This window comes from Sander lucioperca, chromosome 6 (genome assembly GCF_008315115.2).
Source record: "Sander lucioperca isolate FBNREF2018 chromosome 6, SLUC_FBN_1.2, whole genome shotgun sequence".
NCBI lineage: Eukaryota > Metazoa > Chordata > Actinopteri > Perciformes > Percidae > Sander > Sander lucioperca.
The window spans coordinates 13,575,481-13,599,552 of NC_050178.1; the positions used below are offsets into that span (position 1 = coordinate 13,575,481).

Here is a 24,072-nt window from a genome sequence, read left to right on the forward strand (position 1 = left end):
TGTTATTCCACAATCATATCTTATTTATCAATGTTAAAGATGGACCAGGTCAGTACTTTATTTGAAGGGCCACAAACATGATGAAGTAATGAAGAAGTCATGTTTAGTTAACAGTGATTACAACACTACAGTTCTTCAGAATCTATGTACACTGTTGTGACTGGTTAGTTTTTTTGAAGATGAACATCATTAATGAATCAGAAATCATGATGATTGACTTGGACAGGCTCAGCGTCTGACGCTTCCACATACACTCATTAATAGGTTGCACAAAATCTCACCCGTAGTGTTTTGATGAGTGACTGACATCCTATGCGTGAACGTGAACTGAAACTAGAGTTGAGGCAACCACAGCCGACAGATTTTGTAATAAATACTGGTGTGAATGACCTAAAGCACCTTTCTGAAATAATAATTAAAAAACAAACACACACACATTGAAAATTCAATGAAACTGGCCATGTTTGTGAAATGAAATATTGCAAGTAAACATCTGAAAAAAGTGGGTCTAGTTATGGTCAGATCAGTAACTGAAATGTGTCAATAGTTATCTTAAAAATTGTTTGGGGTTATTGACAGGAACCATATAGGGACAATATTCTGTTCTGTGTCTGTGTACATTATATTGATCCCATTTTCTCAGTGTTACAGGTTGTGTTTTTGCATCAGCAGAAAGTCTGCATAATTTTTGGCATAGCAAGACCAGTATGGAGCAAGAATATCATTCAATTCATACAGTCCTGTTTCCGGCCACTTGAAGAATGAATGTCTAATATTCACTCTTTTTTAGCTCTGTTTTTGGTCTCTTACTGTAAGTCCTGAGGGAATTATCTGGCATTTTAGCTGCTGAATGTTCCACAATGTTCAACAGCTAGTTGCTAACTTTTTCTGTCTTCTGCTTGGTACTGAGCAGTCATAGTACAGTGAGTTTTTAAGAGTTTTTATCCCTGAAAACTGCTAACTGCTGTGGCTAAAAACAACTCAATGCAGGAGTGGTAAGCTGGGGCAATTCCAGGATTTTTTAAGTGGGGTGACCAATAATCAAAACTAGAAACTCACTTATTTTGAGTGATCAAGAGAGCGTTTTTTTTCCTCCCGGCTGGCCTGCACAGCATGTAGCTTTTCAATCTTTGCCATACTGTCCAAGCCGCTGACTTTGAACAGTCACTCTCCATGCAACCCATGTCCCAACCCAGCATACTCTTTTAACCAGAAATACATTGAATACTGAACACAGCTGTACAAAAACTTGGCTTTAACATATAGAGTGCAGTGGTGGTACTTACACATAACAGTGAGAAAAACATTCCCTGAAGCCAGGACAACCTTCTCCCTTGTTGCCCGGTCGTAGATGCCCACATGGCATTCGTAAGGCCCATTGTCTGAGATCCGTACCTCTGGGAGCCTGTAAAATACAAGAGTTATGAGTTTATGATGTGATACTAATCTTTGAATTTCATCACTATTGACACAGTGATGCACACAGAAAACGTTGAGCAAATGAGTACTAATATATTTAAGTTTAAAGAGAATGCTTTACCACAGCACAAGGCCATCAGTTATTTGTTGATCTATTCTTCTCAACATGGCATTGGGAAATTATGAGTTTATTCTGATTCGGTGCCACAGAGCACTAAGAGGATGTAATGTAGACCAAACATATGATTTCAAAATGGACCAGAATCCTCCACCTATACCTAAGTAAGTCATACGTTATTACTTGACTTATTTTGATGACTTTTCCAACCAGCTTATATGTTATGTAGCATTTTGAAGTATCTCACAAGCTGAAAACAAGATAATTCAAAATGGTTTGTAAATTATATACTGGTAACTTTACAGTAAGCAGATCTAAAGTACAACAGTACGTACAACTAAAGTACTGTATTCTCAATATAACACAACTTAAGTAAACATTTTTTTAATTTATAACAAATATTTCTTCTTTAGATAATTTAAGAAAGCTTTTAGTTTTTTTGTTTTTTGACCTACAATTGTGCAATGCATCAACAACCAGCAATTATTCAGTCAGTGATCACAGATGACCATTTTTTAAACAGATAGGGAACGCAATCTGTATTCTGCACTTGGCTAATGTGTCAACAGTGATAACCAAAGTGAGACACTACTAGTCACATTTAGCCCCTGTGATTTATTCGCACAAAACAGGAACAATTGTCCTTGCCGCCCGGGTGTTTCAGATGGGGACCTCTGTTGGAACAGCGGGCGCTCACAGCAGCCCGGCTTTAATGAGTTTAGCTGTGTGTGTGTGTGTGTGTGTGTGTGTGTGTGTGTGTGTGTGTGTGTGTGTGTGTGTGTGTGTGTGTGTGTGTGTGTGTGTGTGTAGAAGAGGAGCTAGCCATTTTGGAGAGCAGTCAAATCTGTGTGCCAACAAACCTCTTTCCACCATAGAGATATCTATATATATATTCTCTCCGCGCTCAACAGCTGTCTTTGAACTACCCTTGAGCAAGGCACTCAGCCTCAACTGAGCTTAAAGTTTGTGCTGGGAAGTTAAACCATGTAAATGTGTGCAAACTAGACTTCAACTTAGCCCTACTAATGAGACAAAGATTCTCCGCTATGTGTGTTTTCTTGGTTCTCTGCAATCTTTTGAAATCTTAATAATAAAACCTGATTAGCACTTTTTGCAGCCCTGACTCACCAGGGTAGTTGGGCTTATCAATAAAAACCACCAACTTTGAACTAGCCTTTATTGCATAAACTTGAAGTAAAAAGGTCAAGTTTTGCAGAATGAACCAATCATAAACAAATGTTTGAAAAACGTAAGTATACATGAAAAAGAGTGAGCCCCACGGGATATAAAGTGAGGTTTTCTCCACCAGTGCTTCCTCGAGGGATAAGCATAAAACAAGTAAGTCTCTTTTTTTCTACCACAGTGCAGAAATGATGAGAATAGCACAGTGAATCTCTCTGTGGTGGCGGGTGGGGGAGGTAATTGGCTTTGTCTTGGCTGGCTACATTATAGTAAACGCTGATGTAGCCCATTGCTTTGTTTTTACAAACAAAGCCGTAGTTCTGTTATCCTCAATCCTGACTGCTGCATTCATGGTTTCAAACCAAGACAAGTGCAGAGAACGAAACCCAGAGATAAGATAATTCAAGGCATGGAAGTACTGCCGGAAAAAGGGTGAGGAGGCCACAAAGAAACCCCCAACCAAAGCATTTCTTACTGGCTGCCTGCTTTGGAATTCTGCACAAGTTTGACATCAAGACATATCCATCAGAATTCGGGGCAGGAAAAGAGGAAAGGTTGTACTCATAACATTGCAATTTCTGTTAAATATTAAGACGTGTGGAATTAATTTTTCAACACCCTCTCTAATCTTTGATGTCATGTTTTTTTCAGAGGTGCTAGTCCATTGAGAATCTGTTCACAAAATTGGAACATGTGACTCTGAGAGTACGCAAGCTCTTTTTTTTTTTTTTTTACAGCTATGTGCCATTCATTATTAATGGGTCAGCTAATGTTTCAGATCTTAATTGGAATAAAATCACCATTTACATGGAATTTTTAAAAAAATGTCTTCATGATTATTGTCCTGATTATCCCTATAACTCAGGACTAGCATCGACTGTGCCATACAGTTATAACCATGAGATTTTACTTTAGTAAATAGTTTTGAGAGCTCTTAAGCAAACTGTTTAGGAAGCATTTGTGCGTATTTTGAGTCCTGCAGTAACATCAGTATACGAACACTGGATGTATCCATGTTAAGGAAAAACTCCGGAGCAGCACAACCAATATTCAGGTTTACACAGAAGTTAATTGACGAGAATTTAGGATTAAACAGTACAGTGTAGTGCCATCCCAACTTCACAACAACAATTAAGTTCCTTCTCTTCATGTAGGTGTATTTAAACTCAGCTGGAGGCGTTAAGTTTAGCTGAAACTTCAATGTACACAAAGATATTGCGGGTGCCGTAAACATATGTGCTTACCTTAATCATGTACCCAGACACCTCAGCGCAGACCGAAAAAACAATGTCAGTCTGAGAATACTGCAGTAGAGCCTATCTATCCTTAGGTGTGAATGTGTGTATGTGTTAAGTGTCAACTTCCTCCTCTGACAGGGGCAGAATGGGAGCGCTAGAGGCAGCACTGTGTTATCATACAGCTGTCCCCCGTCAACTATGGAGACACAGGGCCAGATGTACTAACGCTTTTGCACCCACTTCAGGGGTATTTGTTTCGCAACATGCGCGTAAAAGCATGGCGAGGTATGTACAAACAGGCCGCACTGAGGTAAAAGCGCAGACTGCCTGTTGCGGGAACTGAAAATGACAAATTGGGCTTTTCCGTGTCATGCATATGCATTCATGGGAGGGTCAAGGGGAAAGTGGGAGTTTCCCATAAGAGATGGGAGGGGAAGCGTAAAGTGCGCCTAATTATATATTCCGTGGTATGTACAAAAAACGGCCGTGAAAGCGTGCCTCTATTTTGCAGTGAAAATTCTCCGCCTCTTAAAAGCAAGTGTAAACCAGCCGCAAGTGGGTTTCCTCGCATATGCCTCCTGGCGAAATGGCAGCAGTAATCTGAGCAAGACGAAGACATAGGCCAAGGAGACGAGCTGAAAAGATTTTTGCCACAAGGATCACACTTTTTCAGTTGAGTGAACACAAAATCATTAAGCGTTACAGATTTAACAGCCATGCAATATTACAGTTACTGGAAGAAATCAAAGATGACACTGAATCTCCGACTCAGCGTTCACATTCCATTCCAGCAGTTGTTAAACTCCTCGCTACATTACAAATATTGGCATCAGGATCATTACAAACAGTCATAGCATCAGCAGTGGGAATATCGCAGTCTGCACTCAGCCGTATCATAGCACCAGTACTTAACGCTTTGCCAGGCGCTGATTGCCCGATGAACTGCAGTTTTGGTAAATACGATGTAAGCTGAAGTATCACAGCGTGCGCTTTCTGCGGGTTGGCCATGGCGCTAATAACACTACATTCGCAAATGTACGTACATCTGCCCCACAGAGTTGAACTACTACTCTTCCTGAGACAGGTTATGAGGTTATGTTGGACACTGACCTAATTGAGACCTGGGGTACATAGCATGAGTTCGTAAGCTGGAAATGCACAATACGTGATTCCAGTCGATCATGTCTAGATGGCAACCAACGACTTTACAAAAGTCTCACAAGATGGTTGAGGTTAGGCATTAACCTCCAAATGGTTAAGGTTAGGAAAGGTCATCAGGCAGCAATTCTTGTCAGAGTTCTTGAGAGTTTTCACAAATTTTGGGTTATCTAGACACAACCCTCCCAGACACAAACTGGACGCCAACAATCAATCTAGACACAACCATTCCTGTCTACCTTTGTGCAGAGCATGTCTCCTGTTGACAGTTCACATTTTACCATTAAATTCCCTCTGTATCTTCCACCCTACTTTCTTGGCCCCCAACCCCACTTCTGTTACATTTTTCTCCCCAACACGCCTCCTTCTTTTATCATTTGTTTTCATGTTTCATTGCCTCTTTGAATCCTTTAGTCCTTTACTTTGTTTTGAAACTGCAGGACTCATTAATCAGTGAGTTGTAAATAGCTGATTAGCAATGACACAAACCAAGGTAGATTCTGAAAACTAAAAACTAAAAATACAAGCCTTTTCCTCAGCCTTGCAAACAAAACTTAATATCAGCACAATTTGCATGTGGTTAATATTCAATCAAGTGATAAGGTAATTGAATAAACAAACAATTTCAAGCAAACCACATTAAACACAGTGCAAACTCCCCCATGTACACCAGAAAACAGCACATACATGGTGGCGATCGATAGCAATGGGCCCCCGCGGAGGAGTAGCAAAAACAGCACACCGCAAAAAGAGATCGATTGTCCCCTAGGACTTGCATCTGAAAGCTCTTTCCTGTTATGTAGGCCTCCCTGCAGAACTCCTCCTGCCTACAAATGCAAGCAAATGAAACTGCCTGGATGGAAAGTGAAAAAGAGCAGTCTTGACAGAGCGGCGTCTGATAGCTCATCCAGTCAATCTGTGCATCAAATTATTGGCCTGAAGCATGGTTGAATGGGTCAAGACTACCGACTGTAAGTCAGTACACATTTGATGGAAAACAGAGGCAAATCGCCTAGAGGACGGGATGTAAAGAGAGCTTTGTAATTTCTCGTGTTTCTTTGAGAAATGAGCATGACACAAAATGACGAGGATAATGCTGCGATTCTGTGAGTGCCAAGGGAGGTGTGATTGGCTTTGTGCTGGCTGTTTACATTATATTAAGTGCTGATGTAGCTCATCTCTCTGTTCTTATCCACAAAGCTCTAGTTCTGTTGTTTGCTGTCCATACTGCATTCATTGGATTTAAGTCCACACACATGCAAAGAGGGGAACACAGTGTTAAATAAGTAAAAAGCATGGAGGTGTTACTGGAACGAGAGTAAGAGCCATCAAAGAAACCTCACAAAAAAAAAACGTTTTGCTGATTACATAAGCTCTAAAGCCCCATTTAATGTGTGTTAAATAGGTTATGTCTCGCTCATTATTCATTACCAGTTTAAGAAGCAAATACTTTACTTATCAATACCTAAAAATATATCTTACAGTACATACCAGTACATTACATGGCTAGCTTTCTGTCAGTCTTGCGTATACAGCGGGGAGTTTGACTGAGTTGTCTGACTGGCAGTTCAGATTACCAAATCAGTATTTCTTTTTATCCACATAGTATCGTTTGCCCTTATTTTTAACCTGGATATTTTCTTTTCTTCTGGCACGAGCAACAGTCCATGGGCTGACATGCAAAATAGCACTTTGAACTGCCACTTGAAGACTTTTATCAGACATATTCTCAATTTGTATTCTGAGAAAACACTAGACGACGTGTCCCTTTTCCAAAGACTCCCAATGTAAGTGGGGACTTATTTCTTTTATTTCAGGTTTATTTATCAGGGACAATACACACTAATAAATGTAAAATGTGCCAGAATTAGCCTGGAGGCTATTTTACATCTGCTGTCCCTAACATTTATTTATTTCAGGTCTAACATAATACAAATGTTTTGTAATTGTATCGTAAGCTAACAAATGTATATTAAGCTTTAATATAATGTTTACACATTTATATAAAAATAGACTTATATTAATATAAAGCTGTGGATCAATAGTTCATTAAGTGATCAATCTGCATTGTATAGGGGATTATGAACATTAGCCAGCACACATAACTGATTTATTTGTTAATGGTATCATATCATCAGGAAATATCTTGGTACCAGCAGCTACTGCAGTGACAGCAGGCCACAAGCAGGTGGAGCAGGATATCAGATTAGCTCTAATGGTATTATTAACACTTCCTCGTACCTACGACATGATATGTTGTCTGTCGTTGCCTTCCAAAAAGACCCATCTGACTGTGTTACGGCCCTCCTGCTATAGCAGGGCCTGCTGTGTGTGTTTCTCTGTTGTCTGTGTTGTCTTGCAGGTCCCTGAGGCGGAGTCAATCGCTGCAACTGGGAGCACCTGACCAGTCTCCCAAGAGTCTCACAGCAGCAACACAGTGCACACGGAAGAGCCGTGAATAGCCGTGAAGCATAGATTTGTGCCTGATTGCACGCCTAGCTGTTCATACCAAACGAGCATGTCTCCGAGGCGGTCACAAAGCGACCCTTCTCCTCTCCACCCTACAGAACGTCTCTCTCTCTCCCCATGTGTGTGTGTGTGTGTCACTCTTTCTGTCTGTCCGTCTGTCTTTCTCTCCGTGTGCTTGATGGCGTGTCTCGCTCTAGACACAGCTGAGAAGTCAAGACAGCCAAAATCATCATAAATCTGTGTGTTTTATTTTGAAATTTGTTTTGGTCTGTTTGGTTGGCTTTGGCCTTGTTACTAGTTTAGGTTTTACACTGTACAACACCTTTCATTCATCACCTAACCACTCATCCATCTGCAGACACACTGATAACACTGATTCCACTGAACACTAAAGTTTTAGTATGCTTTTCCTGTCCTGTTCCTTTCCATGTGCATATATCCCGTGCTTCCTCGGTGGAACGACTAAGACGCGAGGAAGGAAAGCAAGTGAAGGAAACAGGCATACAATTTAAGAACATGGGATGTAGGCTATCCACCTTCCGATTTAAAAACTGTGTATCTCCCTATTTTGTCATGGCTTATGAGCTTGGTCATGACAAAAAAAATCATAGGATGGGATTTCTGATCTTCCACATCTTGTTTTACAATGGGGAAAGATGTGAACATGGTTAAAAGAAACCAACAATGACTGTTGGCAGGAGACAGGATGCGAACCGCAGTCTCCAGTTTTAACATCAGACACTTTTATTTTATACCCAACCATCCATCCTGACCTTCTCCCACATCACGATACATCCATTTTTGCTTCTAAAAGAGAATAGTCATTTTATGCACAACCTCAAGAGGTTGCTTGTAAGGAACACAGAACCGCAGGTCATTTTAAATTTGAACTAACGGCATATTTTGTGTTATGCATGTGAGAGAGCAAGGGAAAGAAATCACACACAAACCCACACGCATAAGTTAAACAGAAATGTCTCTACCATACCAACCTATGAATGTCCTTGATGTGCTACATTCATCTTTTATGGCAATTTAAAAGTAGCATACCCTTGCTCTCAATAGTTAAGCTTGAATACTGGAGGTCCTCAAAACTTCAAGTGTCATCAGCTACATACAAGATCTGTCATTAGTCTTACAAGACTAATCTGTGCATTGGCACTTTAATACAGGGAAAGTTACAGCTGCTTCCAGTCTTTGAAAGACTGTGACTAATAGCTGTCAAAGACTGAGATGAAGTCAATATCAACCGTCTAAAAATTAAAAGCCAGCATTTCATGTGAGGAGACAAAAAAAATCTCTTTTACTGTTACTCTATTATAGCACTATAATCACATATTGCTGTGAGGAAAAAGTATTCTACAAAAGGAAAAAAAGGTAAAAGCTAAAAATATAGTTCTCAACAAAATGCGAGTTTAAAAACGATACAGAATATTGAGGCATTCATTTTTGGTCGTACAAGTGGATTTGTCAGACTGTTAAGGCTTTGTAAAGCAGATCTACCATTCTCAGGTGGAAATGGGAGATTGTAGCGAGTAAAAATTCAGCTTTTGCATTTCTTAGTAGTGTTGAGCTTCTGTATTACACCATGACAGTGGGACAGAATTTTTTCTTCACTGGAAGAATAGTGTGACTGTGGCAGCAGTCCAGATTTCTCTCTGGTTGACTATCACAGGCTAAGCATTCTGTTACAGATCCGGATAGAGGTCAGTGGAGGTAGCATCCAACTACTGATGCTGATTCATTTGAAATCCCCCTTTCCCTCTCTGGTGTGTTTTGTGTGTGTGTGTGTGTGTGTGTGTGTGTGTGTGTGTGTGTGTGTGTGTGTGTGTGTGTGTATGTGTGTCTGGGCATGGGTGGGGGGGGGGGGGGGTTATGTTTTCTTTTTTGTTTGTGTGTGCATTCATGTTGCCATCATGTATGTGTGCATATAAGTGTGTGCGCCACTCCATTTTGATGATGCCTACTCTCCCAAAGGGGTAGTAGGATTGTCCAGATAAATCATCCTCAGCTGGGCAGCCATACCACACATGAGAAAAGAAATAGGGATTGAGGGAAAAAAGACACACAAAGGGGTAGGAATGTAGAACAAAGAGCAGGACAAAGATATCATGAAAGAAAACGATGAGCGTAGGATCGTTACAAAAGGATGCAAAGAGTGAGGCATTCCAGTTTTAAATTAAGTGGTAGGTGCGATGTATAGCCAGCACTTCATTTGTGTTGTCGAACATGCAGACAGGGATTTTTGCAGTGGGAGGAGAGCCAGAGCAGAGGGAGAAAGAAATGACGAGACGGGCAGACAGCTGACAGCCGTATTGTTGAGGCCTGGGGTAAAAGAAGACAGTCCCCAGGACACCTTAAACGTGTAATCAAGCCAACCAGAGCCAGATGACTCCCCGTCCTACTATTCTCTCTTTCTCCATCTCTTGCTCTCGCTCCGTAAAAACCTGTTAATGCATACACAGTGTGGATCAAAGTAGTCTTGCATTGCCAGACCTTCCTCCACAGAGGGTCTGGCTAGTCCACACAGCATTCCAGGATGGGAGAAAAAATGTGCTCTGGTTTATTGGCATTTCTTTAAACCAATCACAATCGTACGGAGCAATGGTGCCTCTGCAAAATAGCCTCGGGAAGGAACTTGTTTTGGTGAAACGTGTACGTTTAAAGGTTGTTTTAGTTGTGCAACAGGAAACTCAGATTGGACAGATAGTCTAGCTAGCTGTCTGGATTTACCCTGCAGAGATCTGAGGAGCAGTTAACCATAAACCTCACAAATCCACCGGAGTTTAAAATGCCAACACAAAGAAAGTGGATGGTGATGGACATCCGGCGGAATTTCCGGCGGCACCTGAACAATCCTGGAAATGAAACGTTGTCGATATAGACTAGGATCAAAGAGACTGGAAGATGGGTAAGGGAAGCCTCTGAATGTTCACCTCCATGATGATATGCCTGAGCAGGGCTGCGCTACCTGGGACACATGCACCACTGTGGCTGGAATAAGGACCAGCGTGGCCAGATGTTAGCTAAATCTTTAACACGAGACTCTTTATCCTGAGCAGAGTTGCTGATTAGAGTCCGCTGATGCTTCCTGTCCTCATGTAATAAAGCCCTGACCCCTTTGACACTCCATGCTGGCCTAGTCTGACCAGCAGCAGATGGCTCTGGGAATAAAGGTTGAGTAGCACAGAGCCGTTCATCTTGATGCATTTACTATCACGGTTTCAAGAAGTTGTTTTATTATACAGTAAGTTTAAAGTTTAGCAGGCAACACAGGATGAGCAGGTAACACAGTACGAGCAGAGTTGAGCAAGTAAGTATATCTAATATCTATCTTTTAAATATTAAAACCAATTTATTTTGAGGCTCACCGGACGGTTGATTGGTACACAAGGTCTTCACGCCGGCGGTAGTCCTCCATGTGAGAGTAATTGGTATTAAACATAGCATCGTAGGTGAAGATTTTCTGCTTGATGGTCCCTCCATCTGTGACCTGTGAAGCAAAAAGAGAGAGCAATTAATAAGATGATTCCTCTAATGACGGATGGGACAGGGTTTACCCTTTTTGCCCCTGGAGCTCCTTCTACGCATCAACTGTTGTCCCATGGCCTGGAGTGTAGATAGCGCTGCTGCCTGCAATTACCTCATTGATTCATTTGCAGCCACGATAAGATCACCACTTATAACGTCTAAAAGCCAGGGATTGAAAACCTGCTGACATGATAACATCATCGAGACAGTCTGTTAGGCAGCTGTCGGTATGTGTTCATGCACATGGTTAAGTCTTAATGAAGACTGACACAGTACAGTTTTATGCATGTGTCAAGCATTCTGCTTTCTGCAGAGGTAATGGCATGTGACGAGATACTGCAGAGGTAGGGGGGATAGGATATTCAAAACACTGGTCTCATCTTTTTGTGTGCATAGCAGATGATGGAGTAGTTCTTTCCTTTCTAATATTCACAGGAGTGTTAAAGTCACTTAGCATTTGAATGACTGTGATTTCTCCTCTCCTCAGAAGCCACAGAAAGCCATAAAGGAAAAAGGGTGACAGGATTTTAATGGAGCCACTAATGCTGCTTTGAAGTAGGAAATTGTTGGTGGGCCAGGCATCCTTCTTCCGTTTGCCAGTGAAGATGCTATCGTTCTGATTCAATCCAATCCCTTCAGTGAAGTAAACAACGTCAAAGCATTTAAAGATTAGTCCGTATAATGTATAATGTACACATCGCTTCATGAAGAGACAAAGCCAAATTGTATTTATATAAGCAAACAATTGTTCCCTGTGAATGTAGGGTAATATAACCTCTTGCCTCTGGAGAAAGCACACTGCCTCAGGCTTAGTTTGCTAAGTGGTACTGCACAGGGAGTCCACAATGCTGAAACAACCAAAAGCATGAGCGTGGAAATAAATCACCTGTAACCAATAATAGGAAGGCTTTTGTGTATATATATATATATATACACACACACACACAAAAGCCTTCCTATTATATTTTTTTTTTTCTTTTCTTTTTCTTTTACAGATTTAGAATACCTTGCAAGCCTTTTTCTAAAGCATTTCTCCACTTGAGGATATGATGTTAGACTTTTATGACACCATTTGGTTAAGAAAGGTTCTTGCACCTGTGTCAAGGACCTGAGAGTATTGAGGCCATCTGTTCATTTTTAATATCAGTTCACACACACACACAGAGTTCACATCATTGCTCGGTGTAGACACCCAGCAATGATGTGACTTTGTTTTGAGCTACAGAACACGAAGAGGCAACAGGCAGGGGTCAGCCCTTCTAAAAGCAAAGCCATGTTTGGAAATTGTGCTTTCCAAACACCCAGTCTTGTGCCACCACTGTTACAGTGATGTACCTTTTAGAAACATCACCACAGGTAGTCAAGAGACATTTCTGTCTGACATGGCTGTACACCTAATGTCACAACGGTTCAACAGAGCTTAATACGAATACCACCCTTAACTTTCTTGATGTATGACACCTGTTTGGAAGGCTGAGAAGCAGCACATTTTTACTGGATTAATAATGAGATGTCACAGAGACATAAAGTGATATACATTACAGATTAGTACAATAAGGTGCAACCATTTATAAAGACAAATTCTGCAGCAAATTTCACACAGGAATAGTGCTTGAGAAAGCAGTTTTGAGACTAAACCAAATATCTTTCCATTCTACAAAAGAATTTTCTCCATTTTTATTTGCAATCTTTGAAAGAAATTATCTGCTTATGTCCTTTTCAGTGTCAGAATAATTTGCTTGCCACAAGGTTTAAATCATTTTTATTAATGCTATTTATTTCCTTGCTTGTTTGATTCGAGCAATCTGGAGTCTTTTACAAAAACAAACAAGTCAAATTTAGTTTTGGGGTTATGCATCATGAAGATGTAAGCAGCTGTTGAAATTTTAACTTTCACATTTTTATTTGCATACCAGGGTTTTGGGGAACTGTATTAATCATTAAATCCAAATCACAGAACCACATCAAACTAGGATACTAAAGAAACCACAGACAAAAATCATTGGAAATGCTTTGCAAAAGCATAATTTTTGCAACAGGACAGCCAACATTGTATGTCGCATATGTACTGTACAGTACGTACATGCACGTGTTGGCATGTACACATTCTGCAAATCAACGGTAGCCTTTCAGCTGACCTATAGCAACCATTGAAGTGTTCAGCCTTCAGGCAACAGTGGCTGTGAACAACTGACTGTGTGACTTCACATATGGCACTGACACATTTTATCAATTCTGGGTTTAAAACATTTCAGTTTGTTAGCAGGTAAGAGTAATATTTCAACCCGGTCTGCTCACCATGTTAACACGTGTCATCAGCATGCTTGCTAAAACAATTAATAATACAAAAATATGGGGGCGCCCTGGTAGCTCACTTGATTGAGCGTGCACCCCATGTACAGTACAAAGGCTCAGTCCTTACTGCAGTGGCCATGGGTTTCGATTCCAACCTGTAGCCCTTTGCTGCATGTCATTCCCCCCCTCTCTCTCCCCACTTTCCTGTCTTCAGTTGTCCTGTCAATTAAAGGCCTAAATGCCCCAAAACATTATCTTTAAAAAATACAAAAGTATGTTGACTAATTTAGTCTTTAGTCACACCTAGTCCTAGTCAACCTAACAATTAGATGGCCCTAACACAATGGCCTCAAGGTAGTTGTTCAAAGTCCTCACGTGTTGGGTGTTGGGCAGGTCTAAGATGTCACAGACCTTTTATAAGAATGACCTGCTGTATGTGTTTGTGAGCTAAGCTTAACTAAATTAAATAACCTTAGAGGCTCACTATAGCAGCTTTTCTAACAGAAACCTTGTATGCCCCGTTTCTTTTGAAAAACATAACCACAGTACACAGTATAAGCTGTGAGTGATTTCCAGCAAAGATCCTTGTATTCACAGTAAGTGAAACCTTTTCCAATGGCAGAAATAGAACTTGGTAGTTAGCGCGAGCAGCAATAACCTTAGCTAGCAGAGCTGAAAAAGACAAAGCATTCCACAGACAGAAACTCAAACATCATTACCACAATTCAGGAGGAAAAGACATCAGGGTGTTTAATTGCCAAGTGATCTCCTCAAAGTGTGGTGGGGAAAAAAAAAAAACAGCAATAAAGAAGAATTGAAAAAGATACAAGAGTTTGTGGATTATCTCTTCAAAAGGGATTGGGTATTTTTTCCATTAGTTTAATCATTAGTTCAGATTAAACAAAGACTGCATGTGGCATTCACATTATCAGTATTTCAAAGTAATTTATTTCCCATCTAACCAATTAACAGTGAAAGAAAAAAGACACGACTGTGCTTATTTGCACAGATTAGCAATTGCATCTGCTTTAAGCAATGGTTTACGAATCCCCTTACCAGGCTTCATAAACAGATACCAAAAAATACTCTGCTGTAGAAGAACACAGGTGAGTCAGAGACATTTTCTAGCCATCTCCTCTTTCACAGCCCATCTAATCCAACATGCATTACAATTGCTTCCATCCTCTCCCTGTAAAACCTGGTGGATAACGCAGGTGTCAGATTTCTGGTTGTCTGGAAGCCATAAAGACCAGAGAGGAGATTTCTGCCTCAGACAGGTCATCTCTGTGGCACCCTCTCTTTATCTATCCCTCCTTAATGATTTCACCTCTTAATTAAGACTGACCCGTAAACCCCTGTGTAATAAATCCGAAAGAATCTGTGCATCAGTGGATGTCTCCCTATCCCCACAAGGGGACCTGTTTGTGGTATAAATGGCTGACTATAGAAGGAATAGAAAAAAGGAGAGAGTGGGAGGGGAAAAAAGAGAGCCAAACTGTGCCAAAACGGCTGTACAAGAGGGAGGGCAAGAGGGAGATGAATACTCTTTGATTGCAGAAAAGCACCGTTGGGGGAAGCAACGCTTTGCTACAACTGCTTTGTTGAATCCAGGCCATGCAATGCACATGAGGCACAGAGGCACCAAACCTCTCCAACCCTCTCCATCTGGAGATATGAAATGACAGGCATGGGTGCTAGAGACTGAGCTACCTTTCCCTTGTCTGTATTGTGGCAGATAGTGGATATTGGCTGAAGGAATAAACAGCAGGTAATAGAAGAGTCCACGAGAGGTAGCTGACAATGGAGTGAGTTTGAAGGTGCTCAAAACAAGAGTCCTGTGGGGCTCCCGAGACGTAACAATGCCAAGATCTCTCCAGACGGAGGGCCCCCTGTATCCTTCGTGACCAGCCAGCTTAGCTGACTCTCTAATGATGCTGCCCATTATTGGGGTCAGATTAGGACTGGGTCTCAGGGGTTAACCATAGCCCTCCTCCCTCTGCCTGTCTGGGGTTGGCCTATTTATAGGCTGCAGCTGCATCAGCAGGCACTGGAGGAAATTCAGCTAACACACTGCAGGCCAACTGTGAGAGATTCAACCTGGATCCTGCTTCATAATTTCAGGCAGCATTCAAAGAATCACCACAGCAGGTCTTTTTATAGTATTTTTTCAAGCTGGTCGGGAAGAGAGATGAAATATGAAATGTGTGGTATTTCTAAAGATATTCTAATCTCCATGTGATATGGAGGACCTCATGGAGTTAACGTTATGCTAAGATAGGGTTGAGGAATAGCAGTATGTTCTTCACGTGGTGTTTTATAAGTAGATGATAATGGTTTTAAAGAAATGTTCATTCATATTTTACGAACATTTCTTTGTGATCTAAATCTACAAGTCTAACACGTCCATAATATGAACTGCAGCATGGCTCTCAAATAATATCCTAATGAGATTTATTCCCATTCAGTCCCTCATTTAAAGACTTAGACAAGCAGCAACAAAAGAGATGATCAGAGCATGAACCGGCTTGGCACTTCCCTTCATATCCGTGCTAATTTGCCTAATATTATTATCTCACAAAGTGTCTTTTTGAAACAGTGCAGAGGCATTGGGAGGCATTGTCTTACTTGTGAAATTGGTATAATTGCTGTACGCAAGAACAAAATGAATACAAAATCCAGACATCACGTTTCGGAGTAAATGGCAGAGCGTACAAGACCTTTTGTTCATGTTTGAAATATAAGTTACTTTTACATCTCTCTCTGTTTATGTTTGTACTTTTAACTGGATACGTGTTATACAATGATTATGTTACATACGTTTTTCTTCTTCAGCACAGACTAGTTTGTGAGTTGAAGGTCTTGTCAGGACCTTGTTGAAAACCAAATGATGCATCTCGTACTTATCCTGTAAACAATAAAATGTGTTGAGTAGTTTGATAAATGTCTACATATGGTATATTAAAAGAAAGACAAAGAACCTTTGAGCTACAGTAACAAACAGGCAGACATCAGCAGTGCACACTGGGAGATATGCAGTATGTGAGGTAAGGGAGTGCTAAGGTACAACAATAACGAAACATGCTCCAGTGAGGTAAGAGATGAAATTCGCTGTCATTGCTTTTATGGAGCACAAAGCATTATATACTAGGGACAACACAGACGAAAGTGTTGCAAAGTGCTCTACCTAAAAAAGTGTAATAAACCAGACAAAATACGATGCTGCAGGATAAAAGTGCATCATGTATTAACTTTATTAGTCTGCAGCACTTAGAGCTGCCAAGTGTAACTAGGGGGAACGCTGAGGTGTTGATATGGCATGCCTGCTGACTGAGGAGGTCCATAAGTGATGGCTGTTGTCTGTGGATGTGCTGTGTAATGTTGATCTTCATTCAGTAAGCAGATCCAGCAGCATTGGTGGCCCTACCTCTTAACCTGTGCGTTTACAGCTCTGCATGCTGCGCTCCCCTACTGGCTGCTGACTGACAGAGGACTTGGTTAAAGGGATTTCATGCTTCAAATGACAGGCTCCTCTCCTCCCTCTGTCTGTCACTACACTCAGTGGGGAACCACAGCTAATTCAGGCTGGTTGCAAATGTGCAGTAACTTTGATGCTCAGATTTACTCATCACACAATGTCATACTAATTTAAACGGGGGCTGAATTTACAGGAAAGTGAGTTTACAGGGAAATTGAGGAAGTCAACGGGCTTTAGCACATTCAGTGCCACTGTGGGACATTAAGTAGTCTGACAGCGTATTAGGGCCATTGTAGGATAACAAAAAAATTACGGAGCCAGGGGAGGAAGGTAATATTCTGAGATTAAAGTTGTAAATTTACGAGAAAGAAAATTCATAAATTTACAGACAAAATTATTTTACAAATTTTATTATAATGTATGTATAATGTATGTATGAGTTTATAATCTAAGTGAATGCATTTTCTTAGAAAATCTAAATTTGTGAGGTTTTTCTCATAAAGTTACCACTTTAATCTCAGAGAATATCCAATTTTTGTTTTTTTCTCGTAAATTTACGACTTTAATCTCAGACATTTTTGTTCTCAGAATATTACCCCTTTCCCCCTGCCCCATAACATTGTTGTTATTTTGTTTTTTCTCCTACAATGGCTCTATAATACATGGGGCTCTATCTTGCACCCAGTGCAATTGACTTTGTACACCGACGCATGTATCATTCCTATTTTGCACCCGACGCACAGTGGACTTTTCCCTCCACAGACTCACGTCTGTAAATTAGGAAATGAACTTGCGCTCCCGGGGGCGGTTCAGCAAAAAGAGGAGGCGTGTTCCGGTGGAAACATTCCCTAGTGCTATTTTACAGTTTCAGAAAACAATTCTGCCACAGACCAGGAAAAACCTAGTCTAAAGTCAGTGGCGCGTTATTCAGATGCTATTTTAAGGGCGCATGCTTGGCCGTAATGTAGAGTGTACACACCGCGCATACACTTTGCTTCTCTCATCTCACGGACCCAGCAGTTCCCATTTTTGCAAACCATACATAAACAAGGAAAAATATGACCTTGTTTTACACAACATTTCCATGAATCATGGATGTGTTGATGACATAAATGAGGAAATATTAGAGGACTTAAGGAGATGTGATGTTGAACTGCATGTGCCGATGCCACTTAACCCAAATGCCCCAGCAGCAGCACGGAAGAGGAGAGACAGAAGAGCTGCATCGTCTATAGTGAGCTAATCCCGGTCTAATGTTAGACTACATTGCAAAAATATCACCATGCATTCATAACCTCGTGATTCAGTGAGAGTGAGCCCAAAAGTTTGTTTTTGTGACATTTCTTTATTTACATTTTGTCAAAAAGAATAATCAATAGCAAACGTCGGTCTCCTCGGCTGTGAACCGCTCCTGGCGTGCACCCATGGATGTATTAAGAGCGTGCGCCTAGCAAATCCGCCATTATAATACCATGGAACAAGCACTGCTTTGAAAGGAAATGTGACATAACGCTCTGATTGGTTTATTACACGTTACGCCTAAACCACACCTGAGTAATGTAGCTACTTCAGACCAACCCATTTTAGATTTGCGTCGGGCGCAAGAGTCATTTATCGCGCCAGTATAATAGCAACAGCGCCCGAGATCCGCCCACAAAGCTACTTGCGTTTGGCGTTTGATACTTGCGTTTCAGATCGTTCAAATAGGGCCCATGGTCCTATAGTAGAGAGACAGACTTGCCAAGATTGTTCATGGCGATGCTATGATCATCTCTTTTGTTACTTATTGAAAGATATAATGGAAATGGGTGACTGTTATTGGGTCCTCAAAAAGATCTAACATTGTTTCCCAAAATATATTGTTATACTTAGTTTTTGTCAGAGTAATGATAAAACATATGTTAATATGACAATTTTAGGTTTGATGTGTCTATGTGGTGGTCTTCACTGTGACGCAGTTTTGAAGTTTTCAGTGTCATCGTCTATATGCGCACACAGGTACAGAGGGATAGCATCATACCAGTAGACATTTTATCTGGCTCGTCATTGGTGTCACATGCTCCCGCTCGGCTGTCAGGCTTTTTCATCCCAATATTACAGAGTACAAACAGGTTGTGATTGGCTACTGCTGGAACTGCCAGATTACGTACAAGGATTAGAGCTAGGCTGCATGAAAACTGTGCCACCAACAGGAACAGACCAGCTGCATTCAGCCCACCCCAGGGTGAGGGTCAGGCACAGCCAGGGTATAAATTCAGGCAGTTAAGCGTTATGCAAGCGTGTTATCTAAAGCCATCTGAGACAAGGCCATCCAGAGATGGTTATTATGGCTGTCATTCTGATGAAGACAGGCTGTCTGTGGGCTGACAGTAAGAAGGTGATGAGATCAAAACAGGTCAGTCTGTTGGAGACTGCTGATCTACAGTGGTTATTATATAGTTGCTATATACAGTAAGGCAAAACACTGTAGCCTGGGCTAGATGTAAGCACACACACGTTTAAGAAAAAGGTGGAAAATGCTCATTCTATGAATAAAATTGAATTGCTAGAGTTTAGAAAAAAATGCATACATGACTAGCATGGCTCCTGCTCATAGAGTGGCTTGGAAAATCAGAGCACTCATCACTCATCTACCTCAACAATTACCATTGAGATGCCCTTAAGCAAAGCTCTTCTAACCAAATTGCAAAGTGAAGCTGATTAGTGAACAATGGAGAACTGTTCTGGAGGCAGTCCTCTGTAAATGCTAACCATTTCCTAACAATGGCACAGCTGAAAAAGACTTTGCATGCACAGGAAATGCCCCCTGCTGATGAAAAAAGAGGCCGCTTTTTTGCCACAACTATGATAACAACCACGGGTATGTGTAGAAGAAGGGCATTTATTTTTTATTATATAGTGCAGCATTATTTCATAAACAACACAAACGAAAGAGAACTACACACAATCAAACAGCACAATAGCAGGCATTGAAACTGAATAAAGCATCCAATTATTGCAAGCTTTAAAAGGCAGAAGTACAAAGAATGCATAACATAAAAGCAATTAGTATTGGCATATTATGTAATACAGCAACTTCAACTACATATCACAGAGTTCCATCAAGGACGGGCAGGTAATGAGATGCAGCACCAAGGGACGAACATCATTGTGGACACTTGTCCTTAATCTGTTTGATCAATGTGCATTAAGTGACTTCACATTCACACCTTCCTTTGACAATGTCTTTATCAGACAGCTGGCTGCCTGAACAAGTACTGTAGGACACAGAAGGAGAAGTGAAGAGAAACTTCTAGTTGCTTTGATGAGAACAAAATAATAGAATATTAAAGCTATAGTGTGTAGTTTCCTTCGCCCCCATGAGGAATTCTAAGTAATGACAGCAACTGTCGGCGCGTCCACCTGATACAAGCCTTCCATGATCGCGCACGTTGTGATTTTTATTTAAGCTGTTACAGGTTTCTACCTCACCCTCACATGTATTTTTGTATTTCTTCAATGTAATTTGTATTTTATGTTCTGTGAAACAAATAAACTAAACTTAACCTGTTTCGACACTGAATACAGTGTGGTTAACATTTCGGTAATGAACAATCTTTTGGTATAGCAAAGGTTTCTAAACATCTCACATCTTACTCTTTATGTTTTCAAGAGTTTTTCATTAGCCCTGAGCCACTTTGTCCCCAATTCTGTGTATGCATGTTGCTTGATATGAAAATAACAAAATGTAAACAAATGAGGATGACTGCACTGCACAAAAATGATAATGTATTGTGTCAAAGTCCATATAACTTATAAATGAAACGCAAGCTGTGTGGCAGCCTGTATTTAAGTGGCTGCGTATGTCAGTTGTGATGTTAAATGCGGGGATGATGGTAGTTTGAAGTTTAGACAAGTGGAATGACTAACGCCGTCCTCTGTCTTAACAACTTGAAATGAAGCTGTGCATCACATAATTGCTGAGCGGAACTTGTCAGTGGTCATCAGTAACTCCAGCAGCTACTAAAACATGGCGATGGTGTATGTGTGTAACTTTCTTTGCCACAAATCTCCCAGGCAATTTCTACACCTCAATGCATTAACGGTCAATAAGCTGGTTTACAAGAATGCTGCTGTGCTACTTATGATGTCAGCGATATGTTAAAATCACAAAACAATAAATATGCCACCACAAGTGTGACTGGTTACCAGTATGTTAAAGGAAAGTATAGAGGAATAGAGCTAAATTAATTGTTTTATTATCTAACTAATGATGCAGTTTGCAACCTTGTTTTATTTCCACAACGTATATACACATATATGGTTTATGCTTGTATATCTGTATTTGTGAAGCACTTTGTTTGCTTTTTAATGTGCCATATAAATGAAATGAACTTAAACTATGACCGACAACATTTTTTCCTTTTTTTTCCCCCTTTACTTCACAGATGGGTTTTAGCTCACAAGGGCACACAAGTTGGAAAACAGATGGTCTTAAAAGACATCAGGGCCACTGTGGACATAACAAGTCTGCATACGTTTGCAGCTTCACAGCTTTCCACCCCTTTTTTTTCTTATCCTCCAGATTACTGTAGCCACCATCTGCATTTGCTAGTTGATGGATATATGGGGAGTGTTATTCAACACATAAATCATAAAGCAGGTTGTGAGCACACAACAGAATGCTGAATTTGGCAGAATGCTAGAATAGACAAAAGGTTTTTGTTTTCTTCATACATTTTATGAGTGAGTTTATTATGATAAAGCATTTTCAGTCTTCATACTGTTGGAAAATTTATCACTGGAGCAGTCGTCCTGACAGGAATTGGTTGAAAGCAGAAATTCACATAGGGATTACTGCAGGACAAATTTAAAAGGTTAAAGCAAGATCCAACTGAATGATTGATTTCACCTACAAAAACACAGGATTCCACACATTTAATAATGTCAGCGCTGCTTTCTGTGTGGAGAAGTATTTTGGAAATTTAGTTCAATGTTCTCATTTATTCATCAAGGCGACAAAGCAGTAAGACAGGTTATGGGAGATTAATGCAAATCCACAGAATATGTCTTCGGGTTGGTCGAAACATTTATCCATCTGTATGCCGTACAGCATTGGGCTCATTTCATGCTCAAATACAAATTTCTAATCCTTAATGTGGCATGGGCCATTTTTCCATTTTTAATAAGACATGCTTGAGTTTAATTGAGGAAGCAGACAGTGGCTCATATTATTTACTCCTAATGCTTGTTTCCAGGGTGACTTTGTCTCCTCATTCAACTGAGCTAAGTACTGAGGAACACAAATTCTAATTTTCAATATCAAATCCCTCTATTTTATTCAGTCTACACGACTAATCTCATGTTCCACTGCTTTATCTTTTTGTCTTGATGTGTCTACACAGACAACACAGACAGCATTTGACGGTACCCTGATACCTTTATTGTACTGACTGACATTTATATTTTTAACTTAAATATAACACTTATGGGAGCATTATGACACAAGATTTATTAAGCACCAAAGTACTGTTTATATTAGTGCATTGTAAGTACAAAACTTCCTGCCAAACATCTGTTCTATCCACCAATGACTTGTGTTGATTTATATTTCAAACAACAAATCTTTAATTAAAGTAAAACCATTCTCGTTTTAGTTCATCTGTGATGCATGTACAACCTTTAATTCTTCCTGTTTATGTCCACTCTCGTAGAGCGCCAAAACATTTATTTCCCCCCCAAGTGCCTTACTTGTTGCTACTTAGCAACACTGGCAGTGAGTAGAGCAGAGAAAAATACCAGAGATAATGATTTAGCAGTGAGCCAAATCCAAACAACGTAATTATTAGTTAAAGGGGAAAGTTGGCAATTTACACTTTCATTAATGTTATCAACATGAATTTGTTTACCTCGTGCCACTGTGACAGTATCAAATGTCGTAGCGACCATGATGTGTTTCATATGGTAAAGCTGCATTTTCAGATAGTCCAAGGATGTCATTAGGAAATGGTCGACATATCCCGCTATACAAAACAACAACATGCAGATTGGTGGCAATAACAAAATCCAGTCTTAACATTACATCGACGTCAACAAAAGGTTAAATGGGAGAGTAGAGCAGGAAATGATTTATGATGTGTCTACTGGCAGGGGGATCATGCATTCACAGCAGAGGCCAATTATCTGTTGAAGAGCTATAAATGAATCTGTGCTACGCCAATATTTAACCCCCAGCACACGCGCACATGCACGCGCGCGCGCACACACACACACACACACACACACACACACACACACACACAGTACACACACTCAAATTCAAATACTTGAGCCTGAGATAAATGTCCCTCAAGCCATTAAATTAAGAGTTGTTACTGATCAAAATAATATTAGCAGTAATAATTATAATATAAAATGATTCCCCTGTGGGAATGTTGACACCAGCTCTGTTGACATAAAAGTGTCTCCGTTTATTCCGTTTATTTCCCAAGCAGCACATTTTTTCTGCATTTCCCTGGTGTGGTATCAAACAGGGAAGAGGTAGTGGACTGACTTTCAGTTGCTCCAAGGTAAGATATCTGATCCTCTTTAAAAATGTATGGATAGTGCAGGGACAACAGTTAGCTTTTCTCTAGCTTGTATTTCATACCAACATCTGTGAAACACTGAGGCTGATAGAACTGAAAAGGGTCCACCTTCTTGCTGGCTTCATATTGGGCCAGGTGGCCTCACTCACACACATCTTGCCATAATCGGCTACTGTGATAACCTGGCTCATGATGTTTGGTACTCAGCAGACGATAAGAGCATGGGAAATGATGCCCTCGCGTGCCAGAAGTGTATGTCACTGCCTTGCATCATTCTTGGTGCCGAGATGGACACAGAAGCCAGACCTCAGTGTGCCTCAGTGTGAGGCGTCTGGATGGAACACCTAATCAGACAAGACTTGGGAGACTAGCAGCCTATTTGATCTCTGTCCTTTTCCTTCTGGGAAATATTCTCCTCGCAATGAGCCATCAGCTGGCCTAATGACGAACATCAGATACATCTCAGCTCCGCAGCAGTGTACAAAGCACTTTGTCAGGTAGAGCATCCCTCACAAGCTCAGTCCCTTCAAGCTTTTGTACTCGCTGCCCACTTCTGTTTCTACTGAAATCTGCAGTCCAAGGAGGTGCATTCATTAGCGCAGTTCATGTGAATGGAAACCG

At 40.6% G+C, this 24,072-nt stretch overlaps 1 protein-coding gene across 2 annotated transcripts in view; it reads right to left on the reverse strand.

Moving 5' to 3' along the window:
* igsf21a (immunoglobin superfamily, member 21a) overlaps window positions 1-24,072 on the reverse strand; it is a 220,206-nt gene that overhangs the window by 89,991 nt on the left and 106,143 nt on the right. For both annotated transcript variants that reach the window (XM_031302022.2, XM_031302021.2), the window contains exons 3-4: window positions 10,956-11,077; window positions 1,287-1,405 (exon numbers count right to left, since the gene is read on the reverse strand). In XM_031302022.2, coding sequence (XP_031157882.1) covers window positions 1,287-1,405; window positions 10,956-11,077 — 241 coding nt within the window. The remainder of the gene's footprint in view (window positions 1-1,286; window positions 1,406-10,955; window positions 11,078-24,072) is intronic.